This window comes from Prionailurus viverrinus, chromosome B1 (genome assembly GCF_022837055.1).
Source record: "Prionailurus viverrinus isolate Anna chromosome B1, UM_Priviv_1.0, whole genome shotgun sequence".
Lineage (NCBI taxonomy): Eukaryota > Metazoa > Chordata > Mammalia > Carnivora > Felidae > Prionailurus > Prionailurus viverrinus.
In genome coordinates this window covers 185,940,876-185,965,226 of record NC_062564.1, presented here as the reverse complement: position 1 = coordinate 185,965,226, position 24,351 = coordinate 185,940,876, and the positions used below count along the sequence as shown (strand labels likewise).

The 24,351-nt window shown below is 39.6% G+C and overlaps 1 protein-coding gene across 1 annotated transcript in view; it reads left to right on the top strand.

The window, feature by feature from the left end:
* Window positions 1-72: 72 nt before the first annotated feature.
* Window positions 73-24,351, top strand: part of ANAPC4 (anaphase promoting complex subunit 4) — a 34,306-nt gene continuing 10,027 nt past the window's right edge. Inside the window, exons 1-19 of the mRNA XM_047855920.1 lie at window positions 73-356; window positions 3,338-3,443; window positions 5,181-5,313; window positions 7,550-7,624; window positions 7,747-7,773; window positions 7,866-7,910; window positions 8,541-8,625; window positions 9,298-9,402; window positions 11,082-11,165; window positions 12,255-12,341; window positions 12,750-12,814; window positions 13,536-13,578; window positions 13,688-13,764; window positions 15,229-15,329; window positions 15,411-15,462; window positions 18,473-18,528; window positions 21,047-21,093; window positions 22,297-22,353; window positions 22,904-22,960. Of these exons, the coding sequence (XP_047711876.1) occupies window positions 228-356; window positions 3,338-3,443; window positions 5,181-5,313; window positions 7,550-7,624; window positions 7,747-7,773; window positions 7,866-7,910; window positions 8,541-8,625; window positions 9,298-9,402; window positions 11,082-11,165; window positions 12,255-12,341; window positions 12,750-12,814; window positions 13,536-13,578; window positions 13,688-13,764; window positions 15,229-15,329; window positions 15,411-15,462; window positions 18,473-18,528; window positions 21,047-21,093; window positions 22,297-22,353; window positions 22,904-22,960 (1,431 nt within the window). The 5' untranslated portion in view covers window positions 73-227. The remainder of the gene's footprint in view (window positions 357-3,337; window positions 3,444-5,180; window positions 5,314-7,549; window positions 7,625-7,746; window positions 7,774-7,865; window positions 7,911-8,540; window positions 8,626-9,297; window positions 9,403-11,081; window positions 11,166-12,254; window positions 12,342-12,749; window positions 12,815-13,535; window positions 13,579-13,687; window positions 13,765-15,228; window positions 15,330-15,410; window positions 15,463-18,472; window positions 18,529-21,046; window positions 21,094-22,296; window positions 22,354-22,903; window positions 22,961-24,351) is intronic.

The following is a 24,351-nucleotide window of genomic DNA, read 5'->3' as shown; positions in this document are numbered from 1 at the left end:
GAGCGCGCGGCGGCGGCGGCGGCGGCGGCGGCCGCGGCGGCGCGGTGCGCAGGTTCGGGCGCGCGGTGGGTGGAGGGAGGGAGAGGGCCCCTGGGCCGCGTGGGCCGCTGAGGGGGCGGGTCTCGCAGGTACTGCCGGGGTCGGAGCTCTCCGGCGAGGCCCGAGGGCGGGGCGGCTGCGGGAGGCCCCTGCCGGCCTGACTGGGGCGTCCTTGCGGGGCCGCCCCCATGTTGCGTTTTCCGACCTGTTTCCCATCCTTCCGGGTGGTGGGAGAGAAGCAGCTGCCGCAGGAGATCATTTTCCTGGTCTGGTCACCCAAGCGGGATCTCATCGCTTTGGCCAACACGGCGGGCGAGGTGAGTGAGCCCGACCTGACAGCGAGCGCGTTGCAGACTGCCCCAGCCTCAGTTTCCCGGTCTGTGGACTTGCCGGGCCGCCTGTGTACCACGCCCTTTCCAAGCAGCTGTGAACCTTAAGTGAAAGTGTAAGGGCCCCTATAAGGGAAGGATCATTGATGGGCCCATTTTCCGTATTCCATGGCAAAAACAAGTTTTCGCACAGTGCTGCATTCCCAAGTGTCCTTGAGTCATTTATTTGTTAAATGGGCTTTTTAAAAGCCCATAATGCATCACTCATGAACCAGACATAGTAGTAAAGCCACAGACCTTACCCTAAATTTGCTTAGGGTTTAGTAACAGAAGAAAGAAGAGTTACTGCCATCCTGTAGCTGCAAATGTCAGTGCATGTAGCCGCCACAGAGGACGTGTTTCAAAATCTAGAATCTGTTGTCCAAGCTCTATACCGTGGGTCGGATAGCTACCTCCTGGTAAAAATACCTTTAAATTTAGCAAGAGAGTGAAAGGTCCCTGAGTGTCCTCAGTGGGCATTTCTTGTTTGTAGCTTCATCAAGTCTAAATCCGCTGTGTCTGCCTTTCTCCCGAGAGTTTTTAATTACCTGGCAGCCATTGTGTAAGGAAACCTTCAGCTGTGCATCTTTCCTCCTTTGGCCTTTTGGCACGTCTCCTGATGGTTGCCTGGCCAGGTGGGAGTTGTGTTGTGTGCAGACAAGCTTGGAAACTAGGTGGTAAGGAACACTTAGCAGCCTGCAAAGCTACACCCCTATAATGACTCCTAATGACTTCTCACCGGGTACGCATGTCTCCTCTCTCAGGTCCCTCCATGAAATCTTCTGGTCTCTCTCCTTTGCCACTGTCCCTCAGAAATCCTCATGGTCTAGAGAGGATTGCAGACAGTACAGCCACACAGCTCCTAGTGTAGGAGGGACGGGCGAGAATGGGGCCTGAGTGCGACTAGGTGTGTGGGTGTAATAGTGGGCACTTGTTTCCATGTTCTCAGTGAAGAACAAAGAGCGCTGTGTAGGATGGAGAAGAAAATATTGGACGTTTGGGGAGAAAGGGGTATGAAAGGCTGACAAGGCAAGTGGACTAGGGAAGTGTAGTAAGATTGCTGGTCAGTATTAAGAGCCACGGGGGGTTGGTGGTCTTGTAATTTGAGAGGGAACCTAGTGAGCATGGTTGTGTCTCTGCTGTTCTGTTGGACTGTGTGGGCGCAGGCATGGTTGGGTTTAACCAGGGTTGTTTTGCAAGTGTGACCTAGCAAGAGAGATGCAAGAGAGTTAAAGTTACACGGAAGAGGAGCGATTGTAATGATGAACCTTGGATTCTAACGTGATGAAGTATGGAAGTAGCATGTGTGAGTGAGCGACAGTGAGTAAGTGGAATCAGTGGGTTGTATGACTTGGTTCCTACCTGGTGGAAGAATTGCAGTTGGTTATTAGTAGGGATGAGCTGGAAGGATAGAGGCACGATGGGAAGTGGGAGGTTTGGAACATTATGGCGGCACTTGTAGCTGAAATGATGACAAGGTTAAGGGCATGACCCTGGGAGTGACGGAGGTGAGTTGAAGACGCCATCATTAGAAGAAAGGCAGTTGAGAACGGAAAAGCCAGGACACCGTAGCTCTTGAAATCTCCAGGAAAGATGATGAATAGCGTTGGGGAGCATGAATGAGGCAGGGAGGAGTCCAGATCTTCCAGGAATGAGGAGAATGGCCTCGGGGTCTATAGATGACTGTAGTTAAGAGGGATAGTAGGTAGCATGATGTGACTGGGTCTGATTCACAGTTAGAGGATTTTAGAGAAGAAAAGTCATCCAGAAATGGCATTGGGCATCAAGGAGGAAACCTACTTGATCTCCCGGCCGGGTAGTACGGGGAACATGGGGTACAAAATGGCTGTCATCTGAGAATCCTGCAGGGGAAAGGTGTCCTTGGGTGAGAAGCATGTTTCAGAGAAAAGAATGAAGATGAGACCTTAAGGGTACCTGACCGTGAATTCCAGAGGGCACAGAGGAAGCGTTTCAGAAGTGGGGAATGGCAGAGATGGGCTCCAAAAAGCACTGAGCTTAGTGGATGAAGGATTCCTTGGGAGGCTTGGCTTCCCTGTGGGGGCCCCTGTACTGAAGAGTGAAGGGCGTATGAGACAGGGCAGGGAGAGGGGAAGCTGTGGTGTGGGGAACTGAGACGGTGTGGAAGGGTCTTCGGGAGCATGTGCAGTTTTGAGGCCTTTTCTTCCTTCTTTTCAATGGTTGGATAGAGGATAGAGCAGGGGCAGCCTTAGTTTTGACTCAGTAGGCACCATCTTGACCCTCCATGGTGGGAATTTACCCAAGTGGAGGTGGAAATTTGGAATAAGTGACCTGTCCAAGCTCTATAACCATTAAGTGACACAGCTGAAGTTCGATACCGAGGTGTCTGATTCCAAGTTTAGTGTCATTTGACCATATTACAGCTACCTTTCTAGTGCTGTTTATGTTATTTTTTTGTCATCATCTTCTTGGACAACCTCATTCCTTACTAAAAGATAAGTCTCCTGTTGACCTAGAAGATAGGAAAATGTGTAGAGTACAGGATCAAATTAGATCTTGTTTCACCCATCTTTTTGAGTATACCTTAAGTTCATTTAGACCTTTCTAAATTCTAATTTCTTCTGATAGTAAATATTATGCTTGAGATTGTTTTTTTAAGTTGTTTATTTTTGAGAGAGAGAGAGTGTGTGTGTTTGTGCGTGCCCATGTTAGTGGGGGAGAGGCAGAGAGAGAGGGAGACAGAGGATCCAAAGTGGGATCTGCGCTGATGGCAGAAAGCTCCAGGAACCACGAGATCATGACCTGAGCCGAAGTCGGATGCTTAACCGACTGAGCCACCCAGGCACCCCTACTTGAGATTATTTTTAAAGATGTTATAGCAGGGATCTAGGTTTATTTCATCTTTGGAAATGGAGTTTTTATTTTTTGCCATTGTATCTGCTTTGTCTTAGGTATTACTTCATCGACTTGCAAGTTTTCATCGAGTTTGGAGTTTTCCACCAAATGAAAATACAGGAAAGGAAGTGACCTGCCTTGCTTGGAGACCAGATGGCAAACGTAATAACAGAATTATTTAAAAATACATTACTATTCACAAGAAGAATTTTGTAAAGGAATCTTATTTCCAGAAAGAATTTATTGTGCTTATTATATTTTTATTGTATACTTAATATCAGTTTGGAAACTTTGTTTTTTGGAATGCTTTAAGGTGTTTTCATAGCACTGAGATTAATTTTACTATGTTGTTTCTTGGCAGAGATCTCTCTAAAGAGAAATCTGACTTCTTGGCAAAGATAACTCCTAAAGTGAAATCTGATGGAATATGCAAAATACTTAGGTTTTATTCTTTATGCTGTTTTGGCCTGCACTGATGGCCCAAGCTTCATCTTCCATTCACTAGTCCATTCAGTGCCACTGTGGCCTTTTCTCCCAAAATTGTATGTTAACATTAAATGTGTGGCTCATAAATATTCTGTCTTCACGAATGTTTGCCTCACCCGAAGGACTCTCAGCTCTGACCCCCTTCCTTCCATTTCTGTATGACCTTTCTCCTGGTGCCCTTTATTTTGTAGCTTGTTATGGTTTTGACAACTGAACTCTCTCCTTCCCTGTTGTTTTACAATGACAGTAGTTATTTGAGCTGTTGTGCACATACAGTCCATACCGTAAGATGCTGTAAATTGTACAGCTTAAAGTTCATCTGTTACCATTGGTGCTTTAAGAAGAAAAGCTGAATTGTTTTTGTAAAATGATATGTATTCCACATCGCTCATTTTTTTTTTCTTGTAAATATAAATGAGTATGCAAAAACACCCTGAAAGCCTCAGCTGTTTCTGGCTGTACTCCATTTATTCAGCTCTTGTTTTATCTTTTATTTAAAAAAAAAAAAAAGTATGTGTAGAATTAGAGGGTTTTTATAAATAACATCATGAGATCTTGTACTATTCATCCAAAAACACCAGAGTCTCAAATATAAATCATGAAAGTCAGTGTATGTTGATTACACTGTGTATGTATACACACACACACACACACACACACACACACACACACACACACATAGATAGATGATTTCTTAATCATTAAAAGATATGCGTTGTGTTTTTGGACAGTGAAATAAAGTTTTGTTAGGTAGTGATTATTTCAAGATTGCTTTAATTTGTTTTGAAGAGGAGACCTGGATTGCCTCACATCCAGCAAAATTGCATGTGTTGGTATACAATGAAACTCAAAGCCGTCTACTTAGAAATTCCTAAATTTGGTTTGTTATGAAGATATCAATGACTTATGTGGAGAAACTGTACAATATAATTCAGCCACAGTGAAAGGAAGAACTCACCTCAGTATTTGATGGCCTTGTTTCTCATTAAGGGTTAGAAACAAAAGAAATATAAAACCTTCTAAGAACCAAGCAGATGGAATTCCTTCCAAGACAAGCAAATCTTGGTGATATGCTGTTGTTTATCTGTTGAGACCTGTTCTGTATCTTCCGCTTGGTAACAGGGTTCCGGTCCAGAGGCTTTGAGGTGTAAGATGTTAAGTGCAGCACATGAGAAAGTAGTAGGTCGCTCATGAACGTTTGAGCCTTTGCAAATAAGCCTAGATAACAGCAAAACTATGTGCAAAGATATCTTTCAGTTTTTAAAATATTATTTAGAGGAAGGATTTTTAGGTTAAATAATTTCTATGATTATGATGCATTTGAAATAGTAAAACCGGACAAGAAGTGAAATAGCCCTTTAGTTTTCTGGAACGTTGGCTATAATTTATCCTGATTGTTTCTTCTTGTTTCAGTTTTGGCCTTTGCTCTTGCCGACACCAAGAAAATTGTTCTGTGTGATGTAGAAAAACCTGAAAGCTTGCACTCTTTTTCCGTGGAGGCTCCAGTTTCTTGTATGCATTGGATGGAAGTGACTGCAGAAAGCAGGTGGAGTCCTAAACAGAGAACCCCGATAGTTACAGCAGGGCAGTCGTGCAGCTTCCGTTTTTTAACATGGAGACTTGACTCTCTGAGTGTTGACCCTGGACACGTTGCATTTAACTTTGGGTTTTAAGTTTACCAAGATGACATTTTTTTAATGCTTTGTTAGATTTTTTTTCTTCTAAAAATGTGTGTTTTCTTTACTGGACCAATAGTGCCTGAATGGCTAAGATTTTTCTTTGCTTTTTTATTTTTAGGAGTTTATATCAGTGATTTATACTTTCAAGTAATAGATATTAAAATTACTAATTAGCAAATTGAGGTTCTTTTTCTTTTCACCATCTATTTTTGGCAGAGCTTTGTTTTTTTGCATCTTAGTAGATATCCTGAGTACAAAAAGTGCTAAATTGAGCACTCTGTTCTGATGCTAAATGAGTTCTCTCTGTATCCATGGTCCTTATAGTTTCCTTGCTTCATGAAAATAACTTTTTGCCTTAGTCTGCAATCAAATAATACACCAGGCTTGCAGTAAAGATGGTGTAAAGGATAGGTGGGTTTAGCTAATACTGAAAATAAAGGTTTTTTCTTTTTTTGTTTAGGAAATATGGTAATTTTGTTTTCAGTAGCTTTTCCTTTCTAATTAAGTTTTAAGTTAATATCAGATTAACTAAGGGTGGGTCTGTGAAGAATTGGATAACAAGGATGTAACGTGGTGTTTGAAATTCACTGTAGATAAAACAGTGAATATAGCAAATTTAGAGATGTGCTACCCATCATCATCAGAGTAAGCAAATGGCCACATGAATATATAGATGCTTAGAGGAGCAGAGTATGCCGTGTCATTTCTGTGACATTCCAGGTACCTGCAAAGTGTATCCCTAACATACTTTCTACTAATAATTTAGAAATATCATATGGAGATTCCAGGGTCTCAAAGGGCACCTAGTTTGTATGAAAGTGGAAAAAAGGTTTGCCAAGTCACCACTTTTTCACCTTTTCACTCATTTATTACTAACCTGAATATGGAGGTAGAATTCAGAAGAGGGGATAAATAAGACTTACACTAAACCCTTGGTTTGCAAGGTCCAGAAACGTGCTTGTAATCCAAAGCACTCGTATATCAAAGCACATTTCAAGAACCATTGGTTCAGTTATGATCATGTGACATTTGGTGTCAGGTACAGCTCGTATTGCAAGACTTCTCTTGTTTATCAAGTTAAAACTTATTAGAACTATTTGCTCCTCTTGCTGAACACTTGCAGAACAAGTTACCCTCAATCCAAGGTTGTACTGTATTTCAGAATACGTAGTATTATCTCATATACCTGCCAGGTTGTCAGTTCCCCAAATGTTTATAAGCTGTTGAACCCACAGTTAAATGATACAGTAACTGCGGTGTTCTCTAAAATTATTCTTGGTACTCATATGTTCATAAATATCATAAATTCTTAGTATCTAAAACTGAACACCTAGAGAAAATTGTTGATTAATATTTGTTCCTCTAAGTATAAAGTGGCTGGGTTTTTTTGTTTTTTGTTTTTTTTGGCAGAAGTAAAGCCCCTTGTAAGTGAGGAATTTCCTATTTTTCTGTTTCCTGTTTGCGATTGCCATAATGACTGTTTTACAATACTAAAATATGTGTGCATCTGTTTACTTCATAACGTATAATATATAAAACGGGAGTATTTCTTTTTTTTTTTTTAATTTTTTTTTTCAACGTTTTTATTTATTTTTGGGACAGAGAGAAACAGAGCGTGAACGGGGGAGGGGCAGAGAGAGAGGGAGACACAGAATCGGAAACAGGCTCCAGGCTCTGAGCCATTGGCCCAGAGCCTGACGCGGGGCTCGAACTCACGGACCGCGAGATCGTGACCTGGCTGAAGTCGGACGCTTAACCGACTGCGCCACCCAGGCGCCCCTGGAGTATTTCTTTTTTTTTTTTTTTTTTTTCAACGTTTATTTATTTTTGGGACAGAGAGAGACAGAGCATGAACGGGGGAGGGGCAGAGAGAGAGGGAGACACAGAATCGGAAACAGGCTCCAGGCTCTGAGCCATCAGCCCAGAGCCCGACGCGGGGCTCGAACTCCCGGACCGCGAGATCGTGACCTGGCTGAAGTCGGACGCTTAACTGACTGCGCCACCCAGGCGCCCCTGGAGTATTTCTTTTAAAAATACTATTTTTTAATGGAAAGACAGGTAAAGTCTGTGGTATTTTTGTAATGCCTCTGCTTTTCTTTTCAGTGTTCTGACATCCTTTTATAATGCTGAAGATGAATCAAATCTTCTCTTACCTAAATTACCTACACTGCCAAAAAAGTAAGTATCAGAGTTTAATTTCATCGCAGATTTCTCTTTACTTTTAATACCGTGATACTTTTCTCTTGTGTTTTAAAAAATACATTTCTGTTGTTTTTACACCGGTCTCTGTTTTTCTCTAGTTATAGCAACACCTCAAAAATATTTAGGTAAGCTCTGCCTTTTTGTTTTCAATTAAGATAATCTTTTATTAGTTGAAAGATGTAGTTGAAAGGTAACCTAATTTATTTTTATATTTCAGTGAAGAAAATTCTGATGAAATTATTAAGCTTTTGGGAGACGTCAGGTAAATCTTGCAAAGATCTTAACAAGTCTCATGTCTTTAAGTTGCTACTTGAGGCAGAATTTAGGGTTTCAAGGGCAGTTCCTTTACTTGTCATGGTATTTCATTGCTGACAAACCTCAGAACAGTATACAGGCATGAGTATCATTTACTTGTTTTTGTGTGGTCTTGGATTGTGTCAAGTTTAATAATGCTATACTGTACCTTGATTTATTTTAATAAGTAAAGGAGGTAGAAGTTACTGGAGTTTCTAAAATTTAAGTTTAAATATTCCAAATTTTTAAAGCCCCTTTAATATACATGTAGCATCAGAGCCATGATACAGCCGATGGCACTTTGTGTGAGAAAGGATTGTGTTGTGATTGAGAGTATATAATGCAGTGGTTGTGAAAATACTGTATCCTTATTTTACTGTAAACTGATGCTTTTTAGGCTAGAGCAAATTTATCTTCCTTTGAAAAAAGGAGTATGCCTACTATGATTGAATATGAACTATTGGAGAATTTGGTGTTTCAGCTTTCCTGTAGGGGAGCCTCAGCTTGCAGATTATTTGAGAGCAAGGACAATTTCTGTCTCAGTTTAAGAACTCGATCTTCTCTGTTGTCCTCAGCTTGTTGCATTACTTTTAATTAGGCTGAATATTCTTGTCCTTGGAGGAAGCTCTGGATTTATTGAGCTTTATGCGTATGGAATGTTCAAAATTGCTCGAGTCACGGGGGTAAGTTTTCCTTTAAAATTTTCGATACCATTTCTCAGAATATACCGCCCAGAATACACCAGCCAACTGATTTATGGAAAAAGAATGAGACACTAGCCTTTTTTTTCTCCGTTTCAGTTATTGGAATTCTTAATTGTTAAATGTTAGGAGAATAATTTTCTTACTAAGATAAAATAGTAGTCCTATGGTATCGATGAAGAACAGGGACTGTTAGTGGAATTAGTCAAATTTTTCATAATGAAAAGATGTGTGGGACACACTTGATGATGATTGAATGTTTTTGTAGCCTGTAGTCTGGGTGGGAGCTACAGTTTGTGATCGGGGTGTGAGGAACATCACAGAAGCCAGCTTCCCTTCGTACCGGGTCTGCCGTGGTTGTTAAGTCTCGGTCTTCTCTGTTAGCTTTTCTGTCCTCTTCTTGCCATTCCTGAGAGGGATAGGAAATATCGTTGGCTCTCCAGCACTTGATTTGGGACCTTGATGGAGGGGTGTGTGCGTGTGTGTCTCCTTGTGGACGAGGCGGACACGTACCTTCATGTCCCACATGCGTGGGAGGAGCCAGGCATGTGTGTTTCTGCTTTCAGAGCTCTGTGAATTTTTGTTTCCTGTATTGTAAGCAGATGCAGCCTAGCAATAATACTAAACAGAGCAGGGTATTTGACTGTTTTACAGATCGTCGGTACTTGTCTTGCATTATGTTTATCTAGTGATTTGAAATCGTTATCCGTGGTCACAGAGGTTTCTGCAGGTGGTGCTTCAGAGGTTTCATACTTCCAGGTGAGTATTGAAACTTGGTCGCAGCAGAGAGTAAATACACATTTGTAAGGTTTCGATAGGTTTTTATTATCCTCGTCTTTGGATTCTAATGGTTATTAAAACAAAGCAAAAAAATGACAACAGCTTGGAGCTTCTAAATCTCATATTTAGAATCTTATTCTAGTGAACGCTGTTATTACCATGGCCCAGTATAGTTTTCATGGAAACAGTGTTTTGATGGTTTATTAATGACCATGTTAATTGGCTGCTAAACCAGTTTATCTGTGTACCAAGTGTGTTCTTAGGACTTGGGTCCTAATAATAATAATAGTTAATATTTATTTATTAAGTGTTTAATATGTGCCAAGTACTGAGTGATTCATTGTAGTCCTTTTGAATCCTCACAGCCACTTAGTAGGTAGGTTCTGTTATTATCCCCACTTTATAGATAAGTAAACGGGCACGCAGAGAAACTGTAGCACTTGCTCGGTGTTGTCCTACATTTAGGAGGTGACCCTGGGCAGTCTGGCTCCAGAGTCGGTGCTCTTAACCGACACATTTCCTCTTGTGGACGATGATCGTTTAACGCTGGCAAAAACTTTCTGTGCTGTATGCTGTTTGTATTGTAGATTGTGGAAACTGTGTCGACTTCTATGGAGTATTTAGACTGTGCCCTTGCCTTTAAGAAAATCTTCCCTAGATTTTCTTTTTCTTTTTCTTTTTCTTTTTCTTTTTCTTTTTCTTTTTCTTTTTCTTTTTCTTTTTCTTTTTCTTTTTCTTTTTCTTTTTCTTTTTCTCTTTCTCTTTCTCTTTCTCTTTCTCTTTCTCTTTCTCTTTCTCTCTCTTTCTCTTTCTCTTTCTCTTTCTCTTTCTCTTTCTCTTTTTCTTTTCTTTAAAGGTTTTATTTTTAAGTAATCTCTACACCCAGCGTGAGCCTCGAGCTCACAATCCCAAGATCAAGAGTCGCACGTTCCACCAACTTAGCCAGCCAGATGTCCCTTCCCTAGATTTTTATACCGGATAACCCAGCCGCTTAGCCTCAGGATGCATGAATTCCCAAACAAAAGTGGAACAAAATGATGCAGAATGTGCTGTGTAGGAGGCTTTCTGGTATTCATCGTTCTGTCAGAGCTTGGGGGGACCCTGGACTTCCTGATTCCCTGGAATAGTTGTTCACATTTGCTCTTCCTCTTAAAATTCTGTGGAAATAGGACTTCTAGGATTGCATTTGGTGCTATACTAAAATGATTCGTTATTTCTTTGAAGTTTGTAACAGATATTCTTTTAAACAACAGCTTTATTGATCGATAATTCTTGTACCATTGCAATAGATATTTAATACGTGTTTATCAGGAACATACAGTTTTTAAAAAACTTTTTATATGTATTTGTAATCATTTTTTAAATTCCTCATAATAGTGTTAGGAAATAGTGTGTAATCTTTATTTAGCTATGGAGAGGGGATTGCTAACCTAGAGAGGGTGACCTGTGCCTGGCTAAACATCGCCGATTAGAAAATCCTAAGGTTCTGTTCTGTTAGGCTCCAATGGAGCAGAATTCGGTCATCGTCTTTCTGATAATTTAGACCTCGACTCCTCTTCTAAACTGTAGGATTTTTTTTTGTTTTTGAGCTGGGAGGGACTTTTTTTTTTAATCTTTAAAAGTGTGTAATTATAACTCACTTTATTTTGATTTTACAGCTTGAAACCAATCTATTGTACTCTTTCTTACCTGAAGTAACGCGGATGGCTAGAAAGTTTACTCATATTTCAGCTCTTTTACAGGTATTTATTTCTGTCTCGTTTTATGTGAATATTTACTCTAAGTTTTTAACAGTCTATAAATAAAACACAGATTCTATTCTGTAAAGCTAACTATCTGTGGTGTAAACATGTCTATTTGATAATCTAATAATAAATATCCCTTAAAGCAAGAAAAAGGGATTTAATTGAAAATCTATTCCCACCCATCTCTTTTTCTCCAAAAGGAAAGAAAAAAGTAGTTTAAATCTTTTGAAAATATTCCTGTGAGTGAAATAACATTTTTGAATTTTAATTTTTATTGCAAATAAAGCATTATGGAAAACAGCTCTCATACCAGTTTGCTTTTTATGCATAATAAACCCACCCCATATTAGCTTGTGGTACTGTAGGTCAGTGTAGCCCAGCAATTTGGGCTGGGCTCAGCAAAAGGTTCTGTTGTTCTGGGCCAGGTATAGCTCATCTCAGCAGGGCCTGGTCATGTGTCAGTGGTCAGCTGGCTGGTCTCAGTGTCCCTTACTCATGATGGCTCCACATTTGTCATCTCCAGACGGCTCGCCCAGGCTTGTTTGTGACATGGTGGCCTCAGCCGGGATGTCGAGGGCAAGTGGACATGTGTGAAACCATTTGAGGCCTTGGACTCAGTGTCAGTTCTGTTTGTTGGTCATAGCAAGACACGAGACCAGCCCAGATGTCTAGAAATGGACCCTCTATAGAGGAGCTACAAACAGTTGGGTCCTTCCTTTTTCAGTCTTACGCAGTCACTGACTTACTTGATGTGAAAGATTTCTGGAGATCAGTGTCTTTTTAAGGATTCTGTTTGAAAATTGAATAGCTGACTAAACCAGCATTTTGACGGTTAGTGTACATGAAACATACATAAAAAGCTGGAGGATGTCTGTTTTACCAGATAAAAATTTAATTTCAGAATGTTTGATGGTTAAGTGATTATCAAGCATTAGCTGTGGTCTTCTCTTTCTCAGGCTGAGTTAAAAATGATTGAAAGTAAATTCTGGATTTCTTTAAGATAGTTGAGAATAAAAAGCATATATTAGCACGTTGATTTACGTACATATTTTTTTTACCGTTTTATTTTTTTCTTCTTGATAATAGTATATAAATTTGTCACTAACATGTATGTGTGAAGCGTGGGAAGAAATACTGATGCAGATGGATTCTCGTCTCACCAAGTTCGTTCAGGTACTGTTGGTGACGTTTTCCCTGGAAGGAGTGAAAGAATGCACGATGTCCTCCTTTGCTTTATGAGATGCCAGGGGAGAACTGGTCCGATTTGGAAAAGGCTAAGGTCAGGATTTCTCGCAGGTGGCTCGGTCTGACCTCACGCTATTTCCCGAGAGGACAGGCTTTCCTCCCACTGGTACAGTGTAGGTGGGGACAGGTTGTGGAGTGGAGAGTGGGGCCAGGGGTGTTGGAAGAGCTGACCGGCCATTTTCCGTTAACTGATAATTCACGTAATCAGTTTAAATATGGATTTGAAGGAAGGTTAAGGAAAAGGAAGGGAGTCCTGCTCCTGTAATTTTAATTTTGAATCACACATATGCTTATCATTTTCAAAATACGCGTCATTATTTTATCCGTTTTGTCTAGGAGAAGAGCACAACCACTTCAGTGCAAGATGAATTCATGCACTTGCTGTTGTGGGGGAAAGCAAGGTAGTAAACTCACACTAGTTGCCCTTGCTTTTTCTTCTTTTTTTACAGTAGTTTTTTATTTCAAAAGTAATTCATATTCATTGTAAAAAAAAGTAGAAAATTCTGGTGCACGAGAGTAAAAAATAGTATATATCTTTCTAGACTTTTCTATGTATTTTTTATGTAAATGTAATCATTTTCTGTGTCTGTAATATATATATTTCTAAATGTATAAAAACATTTAATTTTATATGGTCAGATCAGTCTTTTCCTTTGCAGTATCTGCCTTCATGTTATTCTTAAAAAGGCCTTTTCCATCTTAAGAGTATTCAAAGATTGATCTGTATTTTCTTCTAGAGTGTTTTTATGGTTTATGTTATATTCTATTCTCATGTTTCAGATGTGATTTATTTGGTTATATGCTGTGGAAGACTGACTTCTTTTTCTCTTAAGGTTTAGATAATTGCCCAGCGTAATTTATTGAGTATCCCACTTTGTCCTTAGGGGTTTGTTGAAATGCTGTTTTAGCATTCAGTACCTGTTAAATGTAGTTCAGTCTGTTTCTGGACTTTATTGTTTCATGTTTTCTGTCCTTTTGTGAGTATAACAAAGTCTTAATTTTTGTTGGACTATTTCTTTTTATTTTGTTTAAAAATGTTTTTGCTTTGAAATTTAAAAGTTTTAAGTGATGCATTCACATTTTGAATGGAGAAGACTAAAAATACTTTTCTTTTCATTGTAGTGCTGAACTTCAGACCCTCTTAATGAACCAGTTAACAGTAAAGGTGCAGATAAAGTATCTTTTTATGTAAATGGCTATGTTCACGTGCTTAATTTTTTTTAGAGCAGCATGCAATATCTTATATGCTAAATATATTTTTTTCTTTTAATTAGGGCTTAAAAAAGCTTGGCCAGTCTATAGAGTCATCATATTCCAGTATACAAAAATTGGTTATAAGTCACTTACAGAGGTATGAAGGTGGTGTTGAATTTTTGGTGTTGCATCTATATGTACGTGGTGTCGGTGTTCCTTCATCATCTGGCATTCTCATTTTGAGCCTTTTCTAGCTAAAATTGTTGCATTGGCACTTGAGGGGAATCTCGGAGTGCCCAAGATTTTCAAAGAATCAGTAATGGTAATGCTGCAAGTCACTTTCAGACATCTTTTTACCAGTCTAGGTTCTCTGTCTGGGCTTTTCTCAGCCAGACAACCAGGAGGTATATTTTGAAAAAGGGATGTACCCTTTTTTGAGTAGTGAAGTTAAATATGTTTATCATTTTAGAGTTTACCAAGCATACTGTTTGTTTTGTACATTTAACACCCTGACAAGGTATTGATAATTATTGTCCTCCTTTTTACACAAAAAGAAACTGAAATCCAGAATGGTCGTATGGCTGGCCTGAAGTTACTAAGTGTCACAATTAGACTGTGTCTCTGACCTTTAAGTCTTTTTCTGTTTCTATCCCCAGCTCCCTTGGTGAAGCAGTTTGCATATGAATGTTCAGTGTTTCACTTAAATTTTGATAAATTCCTTTATGCTGAGGGCTTAGCCCTTTCTACGTCGCCTGTCCCTTGGATCACTGCAGTGCCCTCTGGCCTGGTTTCCGGTCCACAAGGACATTCGTGCCCCTCAAATCTATTCCCCACAGCAGTTCTGATCATGTCACTCTTACTTAAAAACTTCCAGTGCTTTCTTGTGGCTCTTAGGACCTAAACCTTTGCGTGGCCTTTAACACGCCTGCCTCTCTGCTTCATGCACACTGGTGACCTTCTCAGACTTGACATTTTTTCTTCCTACCCAGGGCTTCTCTGCATCTGTCTTGCCTTCTGGGACATTCCCACCCAGTTCTCACTCGGACTCTTTAGGTCTCAGCTCAAATACCACTTTTTCCGAGAAGTCTTTCCCAATTCCCCAAATTAGGTTATTTCATTACACCTGCATTGTATGCATTTCCTCCAAGGCATTTATGGTAGTTGGAATGATACCCTGCCTGACTGTGTGGCCGTGACTGTCCTCCCCCTTAGACTGTCAGTGCCATGAGGTTTTGTTCACTATTATGTCCCTAGCACGTAGCACAGTGCTTGACCTGAAGTCGGAGCTTAAACAATATTTATTGAATGTTACACTGATGCCTTTTGGGTGAATAAGATGGCCACATGACTGTCTTAATAGTGCCAGGGCTGACTGTGGAACATAATTTGATCTTACAAAATTTAACCTTGTGGTCATATATTCATCTCAGTCACGATGACCAAATGATTCTGCTACCGTCTTAGAGAAAATTTTGAGAAAGAATTACTTCTCATAGAAAGAAAATTAAGGTTGCTTTCAGTTTTTATTTCTGGAAGTTTAGAAATGTTTAGGCAAGGTAGCCGGTGTCTGCCACCTTGATGATGTTAGTGACAGTAATTTATTTCTGCTCCATTTTGATAGCGGCTCCGAGTCTTTATTGTACCATTTGAGTGAACTGAAAGGAATGGCTTCATGGAAGCAAAAATACGAACCTCTTGGACTGGATGCTGCCGGAATCGAAGGTAACTTAATTGTTCCATAGAATTCATTAAACACGCTTTCCTCATTTGACAAATGACATGTAATTATTTATTTCTTTTTAGATGCTATTACTGCGGTGGGTTCTTTCATACTCAAGGCAAATGAACTTCTTCAGTAAGTATGAGGGGTTACCTGGCGTCATTGACCTGAGAACACTTTACTCTTTTTTTTAGAAGTAAGAACCCAGCAAATTGTCATGATTTTCTTGAAGTGAGTTTTTAACTTTTTATCAAAACTGTATCCTTACAGTTTAAAGATCATTAAACAAGCTAATAACAAGAGTCTCACCAATTAGAGTGGCATTTTACTCTCCCATCAGCCTCCCTCCGAGCCCCTCTGCAGATACAGAACGAGAGCAGATGCAAAGAAAACAGCAAATGTCTCTTGAGGGGTTTGGCTGTAAAGGAATGGCCAGTAGTTGGGAGCCGCTGTCGGGTCTGTCTTCTTACGATGGGATAAGTTAGAGCGTATTTTTACATGATGCCATGTTCTCCTCAAAGGGGAACAAGTGATGCTGGCAGATTGAGGAGAGGATCGCTGGGGCAGGAGTGTGGGAGGGGATGGCCATGTGGTGCATGGGGGAGTGGGCCGGAACAAGAGCTTATCCACAATTACAGGAGAGAAGGCTGTGGGAAGGGACCCAGATGCTAGTACATGAGCACGTGGGGCTTGGGGACATTCGCTTCCCGTTGTCCTGATTGTCTTAATGAAATAGGAATGTTCTGTCGGCAGCTGAAGGTAAGGGTGGGGAGGTGGTTTAGGAATAAAGGAAAAGCTGTGACCCCGTTGTCTAGCGGGAGGGTGAACAGGCGGCTAAACAGGCGGCTGCTGGTGGTGCCGAGGGCCCTGGGTTAGTGCTTATGAATGAGTGTGGAAGTGAGAGCCGTCCCCACGGCTGCAGGGTTTCTCTGGCTGGGGTCAGCTGACAGTGCTGGGGCACAGAGCAGGTGAGCGGTCAGATTTGGTAGGCCCGGTGACTGAGGGGAAGCGACAGGGGACTGAGGGGATTAAAACCAGAGCATGATTAAAATGAACCTTGAATATAAGCTGGTTTAGGAGGAAGCGGGGAGCTGGTGTGGGTGGGAGGCAGGATGAGAGGTGGTGGAACCAGTAGGCAGTGGTCTTCGTGAGACGGAGGTTGGGGTCCTGGAGAGAGGTCACTGGGAAGATAGGTGGCTATTGGTGAGTGGCGTGCTTCACATTGAGATTTAGAGGGTTCCAGTTGCCGGTGACAGTGTAGGCTGTGAACTGTGGAATAAATAGTCGAGGTGTGGTGGAGGACGTGACTGTTACCTGAACCATTGCATTGAATGCTTCATCATGGCAGTCCTAGTTTTTCCATCCAAAAGTGTTTTCTTAGTTCTTTAATCATTTTCAAAGCCGTGCTCTTGTTTTGTAGATGACATCTTTTCACATCCCTGTGGACCTTAATTAGATATTTTTAGAAGTGTGCTGTTCCCCTGAAGGATTTCCACTTCCTGGGTTTGTCTTGGTCTCTGGTTGCGAGCTTTCTTCAAATACCTGATGCTCAATTTCCTCCTCTTGATTCATGAGGCAGTTTAAAGCGCGTGGAAGGTCTGTACGCAGGGGCAACAGAAAGCCGGCCTGAGTGCGGAGCGCAAAGCTGGCTGTGGCCGCCAGCGCTCGCACAGAGCCACCTCCACTCTTCCTGGTTTATTCGGGTTCTTGGAAGAACCCCATTCATTTGTTGTGGACCTGACATGTCCAGGGTCTGAGAGTCCCTGGGACTCTGCGGGGTGGATTGCTCCTCTCCGGGGTCCTCTCCATGGATTCTCTAAAATGCAGCCGCCTCTGCTGAGCCTCATCAGTCATGTGCCCTTTCTGACACTTCTGAAATTGATTTCTTTTCTGCCGTCCTCTTTGTTTTCGTGAGTTTATAACGCACCCCTCCCCACCGATCCATTAGCATGTTAACGGGGTTTTAGAAGGTAGAGGTTGTAGACACTTGTGCTAAGAATACAAAACGAGAGGAGAAATGACTTTGCTTTTCCTGTGTGTTGATTATTTTTTGGCTAACCATATTTACGGAGAGTAAATATGAAATATCAAGCTTTCTGTGATCACTTTTCAATATGAACGAAAGGTAGTTCATTTTACTTCTTGATCCCTTGGATGAAGTAGCATTATTATTTTAGGTGATAGGTGGGGGAATTGAGGCAGTGAGAACTTTGATGTTACCCTGTTACAGCAGGGATTGCCCGCGGTAGGGGTCAGAGTATTGATTGGGAAAGGCAGAAAGGAACTTTTCTCTTTTTTCATTTTTGCCACAGGAGCGTTTTGATTACATTGCTTGGTCCCATAAACGTGGCAGTCTGTTTTACTGTATAGAGATAGGTTAATGATGCTGACCCACGTCTCAGTAGTATTATGGAACTTCTTGCTTGGAAGGGACTTTGAGACTTGGGAGTGAATAATGCATATTACTTAGAGTAGTTATCTTGTAGATGTGAACTTACAGAGATTTTTTTTAGAAGTGATACCCATGTCCTTATTTAGAAGCCTTTTGATCAAGACAAAGATGGCTTCCACCTATAACATTGGAATTTGAGGGGTGCATTTGTGTAAAGCTCAAGGAAATTCAGTTTTTGGAGATCAGTTACTGTAAGCATCAAAAATGCTTCCAACTTCCAAAAATAATGTCCACTGATACCAGAGGTAGTGACATAGTACGAATAGGTAATAATGTTTTTTTCTGTTGGCGTTGATGTTTTTTCTTCATACTGACCAGTGAGTATTTTTTTTAACTGAGAATAATGCTGAAAGTGGTTTTTTTCTGACTTCTTTTGTTTGCAAAGTTGGAAAAGGATTTCATACTTGACTGAATGCTGGGAAAGACTATTACACAGTTTGTGGCAAGGCTGTTATAACCAGTCAGAATCTGAGCTATTTGCCTTATTTTTGAAAAGAACCAGGATTTGCTCTCCTGAAGCTTTATTTTTAGGTATGTGCTTGATTTATAATATCTTTTCTAAAGGTTTGGATGTCCTCCAGATAGGATAAAATAGAATGGTAAGGGTTATTGTATCCCACAACAATTGAACAGTGGTACATGAACCCTGTGTAATAATTTTATTTCTGATTTCCTTTATTTTTTTCTTTTCAGAGTTATAGATAGTAGTATGAAAAACTTCAAAGCTTTTTTCCGCTGGCTTTATGTGGGTAAGTTAATTGAATGAAACATTACTTTAATGCTTCTTTAAAAATTGTGGGAGTATCACTTTAGAATATTTAAGTTACTCTAGTAAAATTTCCAGTAACTGTAAGAGAGAATGGTATAAATGAACCATCTTCTACCCTTCACTGGTTCACCAGCTTTCAGCACATGGCCAGTCTTATTTCCTCTGCACACCCACCCGGCCCCAGCTCCCCGCAGATGTAACTTATAGCTTTGATGGTTTCTCACTCACTGATGATTAACCTTTTTTTTTTTTTTTTTCTTTCTAATCTTGTAATGTCTGCTTAGGTTAAAATAACATATGTGGATCTCTACTATGTACTAGGCACTGTTTGGAGTTAGATTTTTTTTTAAAGAAAGGGGGGCAAAAAACAAAGACTAGCCTCTGTCCTTGAATAGCTTGTTTCCTGTTTTATTCCTGATCTTGTTTCTAGATCTGTGCTGTCCATTATCATAGCCAATAGCCCCCTGTGGCTCTTTAAATTACTTGGAATTATATAAATTATATGTTCAAGTTCTGTAGTCATGCTATCCACATTTGAAGTACTCAGTAGTCATACATTGTTAGTGCTTATCATGTTGAACAGCACCGAACTAGAAAATTTCCACTATCCTTCCTATCGGATGCTAATGCCCTAGCTAAATAGAGTGCAGACCATTGGTAGCCTTTCTTTGTATCTCCACAGTATCTCTTTTCATTTGCAGGTAGTTAACCGGTATTTATTGACTTGACATTAAGTGTTTTAATGCTTACTCTACAGTGTATTTTATGTAGGTCCATTTGTACTATTTTTGTGACCCCTCTTAATATCTTTGAAATAATCCAGCATACATTCCCTTCCAACATAAGCAAAATTTAGTTATAAATGGGATTTATCTGAGTTTGTTAAAACTCTAAAGGGTAAATAAAATAGAAAGTAAATTATCTGTAATGTGCTCACATCTTTTAAACAAATGCCTGACTCTTCAATTCAGATATCTTATAAACAGACTTGTATTTGTCGGCCTAATATAATTGCATTTATGAAAAAAAGAATGTGATCTACAGATGTTGGCATGTAAAATACTTTATTTTTTTCCTCAAAGCTGTACCAACGCTAGCCAGAATGGGGAGCCAGAGTGTTTATCAGGCCAGCCTGTTTAATATCCGAGATGTTAATTAGAATGAGTTACAATGTTAAAACTGAATGGGATCTTAGAAATGACTTTCTTTTACAGATGAGGTTGGGTTTTACTTATAATTGTTGGGGTACTTTAGGCAGTTTATGTTCCTACTGCATGTCCTAATTCTCATAAGAAGCCTGATTAGAGGAGAAATGAATTACTGCTTAGTCCTCCCCATTAGAGCAGGGCATTGTAGAAGGCACACTGGACTGGAGAACTGTTTTTTGGTTTTTTTTTTTTAATTTTTTAATTTTTTTAATGTTTCTCTTTTGAGAGAGACAGCACAAGTGGGGTAGGGGCAGAGAGAGAGGGAGACACAGAATCTGAAGCAGGTTCTGGGCTCTGAGCTGTCAGCACAGAGTCCGATGTGGGTCTCAAACTCACAAACCGTGAGATTGTGACCTAAGCCAAAGTCGGATGCCCAACCGACTGAGCCACCCAGGAGCCCCAGAGACCTGCTTATATTATAATCTCGGCTCTGCCACTGGTTAGGATGCTGTGCATCCTTGGTTTGCTCTTTTGTAAAATGTAACCTCCATGAAGGCAGGAACCTCTTTTATACTGATATCTTCCTAGCACCCATAGTAATTTTTGGGTGAGTAAATGAATGAGTGAATGGAACTAGATTATGTCTTGTTTTTTAGATAATTTAGAAGTTTGAAGTAATTAAGAACAGTTTCTAAAATAATATGTGTTTGCAGAATCACATCCAGCATGCTTATTCCTGACCAAAAGCAATTAAGAGGGATATTCAAACACTCTGTAAAAGCACATGCGGCATACGCCTTGACTTAGGTGGACAAAATAAAAAAACACAGCCCTCTGAAAGGACAATATGAATCAACCACAGATTAATTAAAGAAAGTATATAAATATACGTAAATGTACGTATATGCATGTAAATCTTCGTGCAAATGTTTTTGTGTAACAGGAAACCCAAGGGAAAGAAACATGTTGGGTATTCTAAGGCTTTTGGAGGCAAGAAGTGCTTGCAGATTTTATGAGAAGAAATATATGTTAGAAGAGGATTCCCTGCACAGTCTTCACACAAGGCAGCAGTCAGACTGTCCTGTCTGGAGTGGCAGTGGGTTGAGTTGAAGGAGAAAATAAAAAATAATAGTTCAGGATCATGAGACCAGCCATTTTGAACCTGAAAATACAAATCAAGTTTAAATTCTTCACGCATTAGTTTTTAGAAGAAGAGTAAGTTTTCCTTGGTGATTTTCCTTGTTGAATATTGAGGATTTAGTCCAGTGAAACACATTTTGTCTTTGAAATGTGTCTATAGTTATGTCTGTAGTTTTCCTTTAAAGACAGTTTTTTAACTTCTGTTTTCAGCGATGTTGAGAATGACAGAAGACCACGTGCTTCCGGAGCTGAATAAGGTAGTTCGTGGTAGTACGTTTTCCAGTGTGTTAATGTGGCTCTGGTTGAGCTCAGCTTTGCCGGTCACCTTGGTATTCTTACACGGTTACTAGTTTACAAGATGTGAGGCTGTAGATGCTAAACATATCTTAGTAAGCCTTTTTTTTTTTTTTAAGAAGTTTGTTTTTTCATCTCTCAAAATGCCTTTAACTGTGGCTGTCTAATTTTATAGTTCTCATATTTATATAAAATTTTATAATTTGTATTATGTAGGGTGCTTGTATTCTTTCACTTCCTTAGGTCTTGAATGCCTTTTTATTTTCCTGGGAAATCTAGTACTTTAGATATTACTACCTATGTTGATGTCTGGTAAACAGTAGTTTCTCTTTATAAGGATTGAGACAGGTGGCAATGGAATTTAAGTAAAATCTTTCAGACCAGGGCCAAATTCCCACCTGATTTCTGCAGTTCACTCATTCTCACCTCTGTCCAAGCTCTCATGCAGGTAGATTTAGGTCATTTGGGGCCTGAAAAAATGGAGAACATTAAAATGAGCCTCAGTGGACCGGATGAATGCAGGATCGCCGTTCTTAGACTCTGACAAGAAGTAGATCTTTTACGCTGTGGGTGACTGGCCTTGCGAACCAGGGAGGTCCATGTTAGCTGTTTCTCTGATACTACTCTTACCTTCATTTGAGGAGATAAAGTGTGTTGACTGTTGGGGGGACCTCAGCGTGTTAATTTTTGAGGGCTGAAGTGGAGGCAGGGTCACTGTAAGAAGTAGAGGCCGACCCCGAGGCACCAGCTCTTAGCTCAGGTTGAGGTTGCTTATCTGGGTCACAGTCTCCTCTCCCAGAGCAGGCACCCCGCACACCAGTCTTAGCACAATAATAAATCACTCAAACAGTAAATACTAAGTAAATTGCTAAAAAATTAGTATTTTATTTCTAAAATAATGAAGAACTTTAGGCCATAAGAATTCTGTAGCTGTTGGGTTAGCTGATTGGAAAATGGATTTAAATGTTTAATGACTTGTTTGTCAGAGCTTCAAGATTTCATATTCTCACAGTTGCATAATCTTTTGGATTTATATTGATATTTCTGTGAAGGAACTTTGCCTCTTCATACCATAGCTTTTAGTAGATATTACATTACATGATACAAGATACTGGGAAGCTTTATCTTAATTTGTTTTTCTTTTTGTTCCTTTTTGGTTTTGATAGATGACTCAAAAAGATATTACATTTGTTGCTGAATTTCTTACTGAACATTTCAATGAGGTAGGAAATTGGTATTTGTATAATTTTTTTAAAAAAAATAATTGCAATAAACCTGGGTGATAGAAGTAATTAACATTTAATCCAATTTAATTGACATTCTTAGCAGTTGTGCTGTTTATAAACTATTGCACTAATTAATGGCAGTACTCATCTTAGAGACTGTAAATTCAACTTTTGTTTGTGTGTTGTACAATCCGTAAAAGAAAAGAATAGCTGCCTCTAATAGGTCTCTTAAAAAATAAGGGTTTTGGTTAAGTTTAAGAATATTTTTGGGGTGCTTGAGTGGCTCAGTTGGTTAAGTGTCCAACTTTGGCTCAGGTCATGGTCTTGTAGTTCGTGATTTTGAGCCCCATATCGGGTTCTGTGCTGACAGCTCAGAGCCCGGAGCCTGCTTCGGATTCTGTGTCTCCCTCTCTCTCTGCCCCTTCCTTGTTTGCGCTCTGTCTCTATTTATTTAAAATAAATAAACATTAATAATTTTTTTTAAAAAGAATTTTTTCTTTTTTTTTGTGAGTTGATGTAAGAGTTAAATTATGCTTATTCTTTCTAGGCTCCAGACCTTTATAATCGAAAAGGAAAATACTTTAACGTTGAAAAAGTTGGTCAGGTACGGGCTTTTGATTGAACTTAGTTATTACTTTTTAAAAAAATTATTAAAAACTAATGTTAAAACTTTAGCAGTGTTAGTCTTTGTTATCCAGAGTTTCTAGAAAATAATACAATGCCAACTTGGATAGCAGCCCTGTTCTGATGGTAAAGTAACCGAAGAGTAGCAGTTTTTATAAACTTTTTGATCTTATAACTCTTTTACATTCTTAATAGAAGACCCCAAAGAGATTTTGCTAATATGGGTTATGTTTATCAATGGTAGATATTATTAGGTATTAGGAATTAAACAGAATACAGAATTATTTAAAAGTAACAGTAAGTCCACTTACCATTACATATTAATATAAATACTTTTAATGAAAAATATATTTTACAAAACAGTTTAGTGAAGAGTGGCATTGTTTTGTAGATTTGCAAGTCTCTTTGGTGTCTGGTGTAATAGAATGCAGGTTCTCATAGCTGTTTCTTTTGTGTGTTGTGATGAGTTTTTTTGGTTAATGTATGTAAAGAAAATCTGGCCTCACATAGGTGTTAGAAAGGGAGGAGTATTGTAATAGCTTTTCTAGATAATTATGGATTTTTTTTGATATTCAACCAAGTCTTGCTAAGAGATAGTATCTTAAAGGTTAGCTTTAATGTGGAATCTAAAATTGCATCAGTGAACTTTTCCTACTCTGATACATTAAAATCCATTCATCTGTCTTGTGCGTTGAGTGGATCGTTCACTAGTGCATGATTTTATAATATCATGTGTTGGTCATTTGGAAAACACTGGTTCGCTGAATTGTGCAGATCTTCCAAATGCTGACGCCTTTCTCCACGCAGTATCTAAAAGTCAGGTTTTATGAATATCAGCACCAGTTTCATCAGATGATCTTCAAGTGCTACGGCTGTCAAGCACACGGTGGCAGATACAGATTTTCCAAGATTCTAATTTTTGCATGAATATTTAAATGTTATCATTGGCAATAAATACTGCCAGTTATTCTGCTTACAGTGACAGGCTTACTTTATTTTCAAGAAAGTATCCACCAAATACCCACGTATGAATCATCATAGCCTATCTGCCAGTCATTCTTTCAAGGAAGAAAGGAATCCCATTAACAGCAACAAAGTGCCTGGCTTCACTCACAGCCAAGACAATTTCTTAAATGCTTTCCCTTGTGGTAACCATTGTACTTTGGTATCAGTGAAAGTGCTTTATGTATACTTCCCAATTCTGTAACACAGAATATTAAAAAAGATCTGTACTCAAGGGTTGAGATCTAACTAAATCAATAATTTTAATAGCTTCATTAAATACTAATGGGAACCGTCAGTATGTGGCAAAAAGGAATACAGTGACCACTCGTGTGGTTCAAGGCCACCACCATGACTCCTGGCAACAGC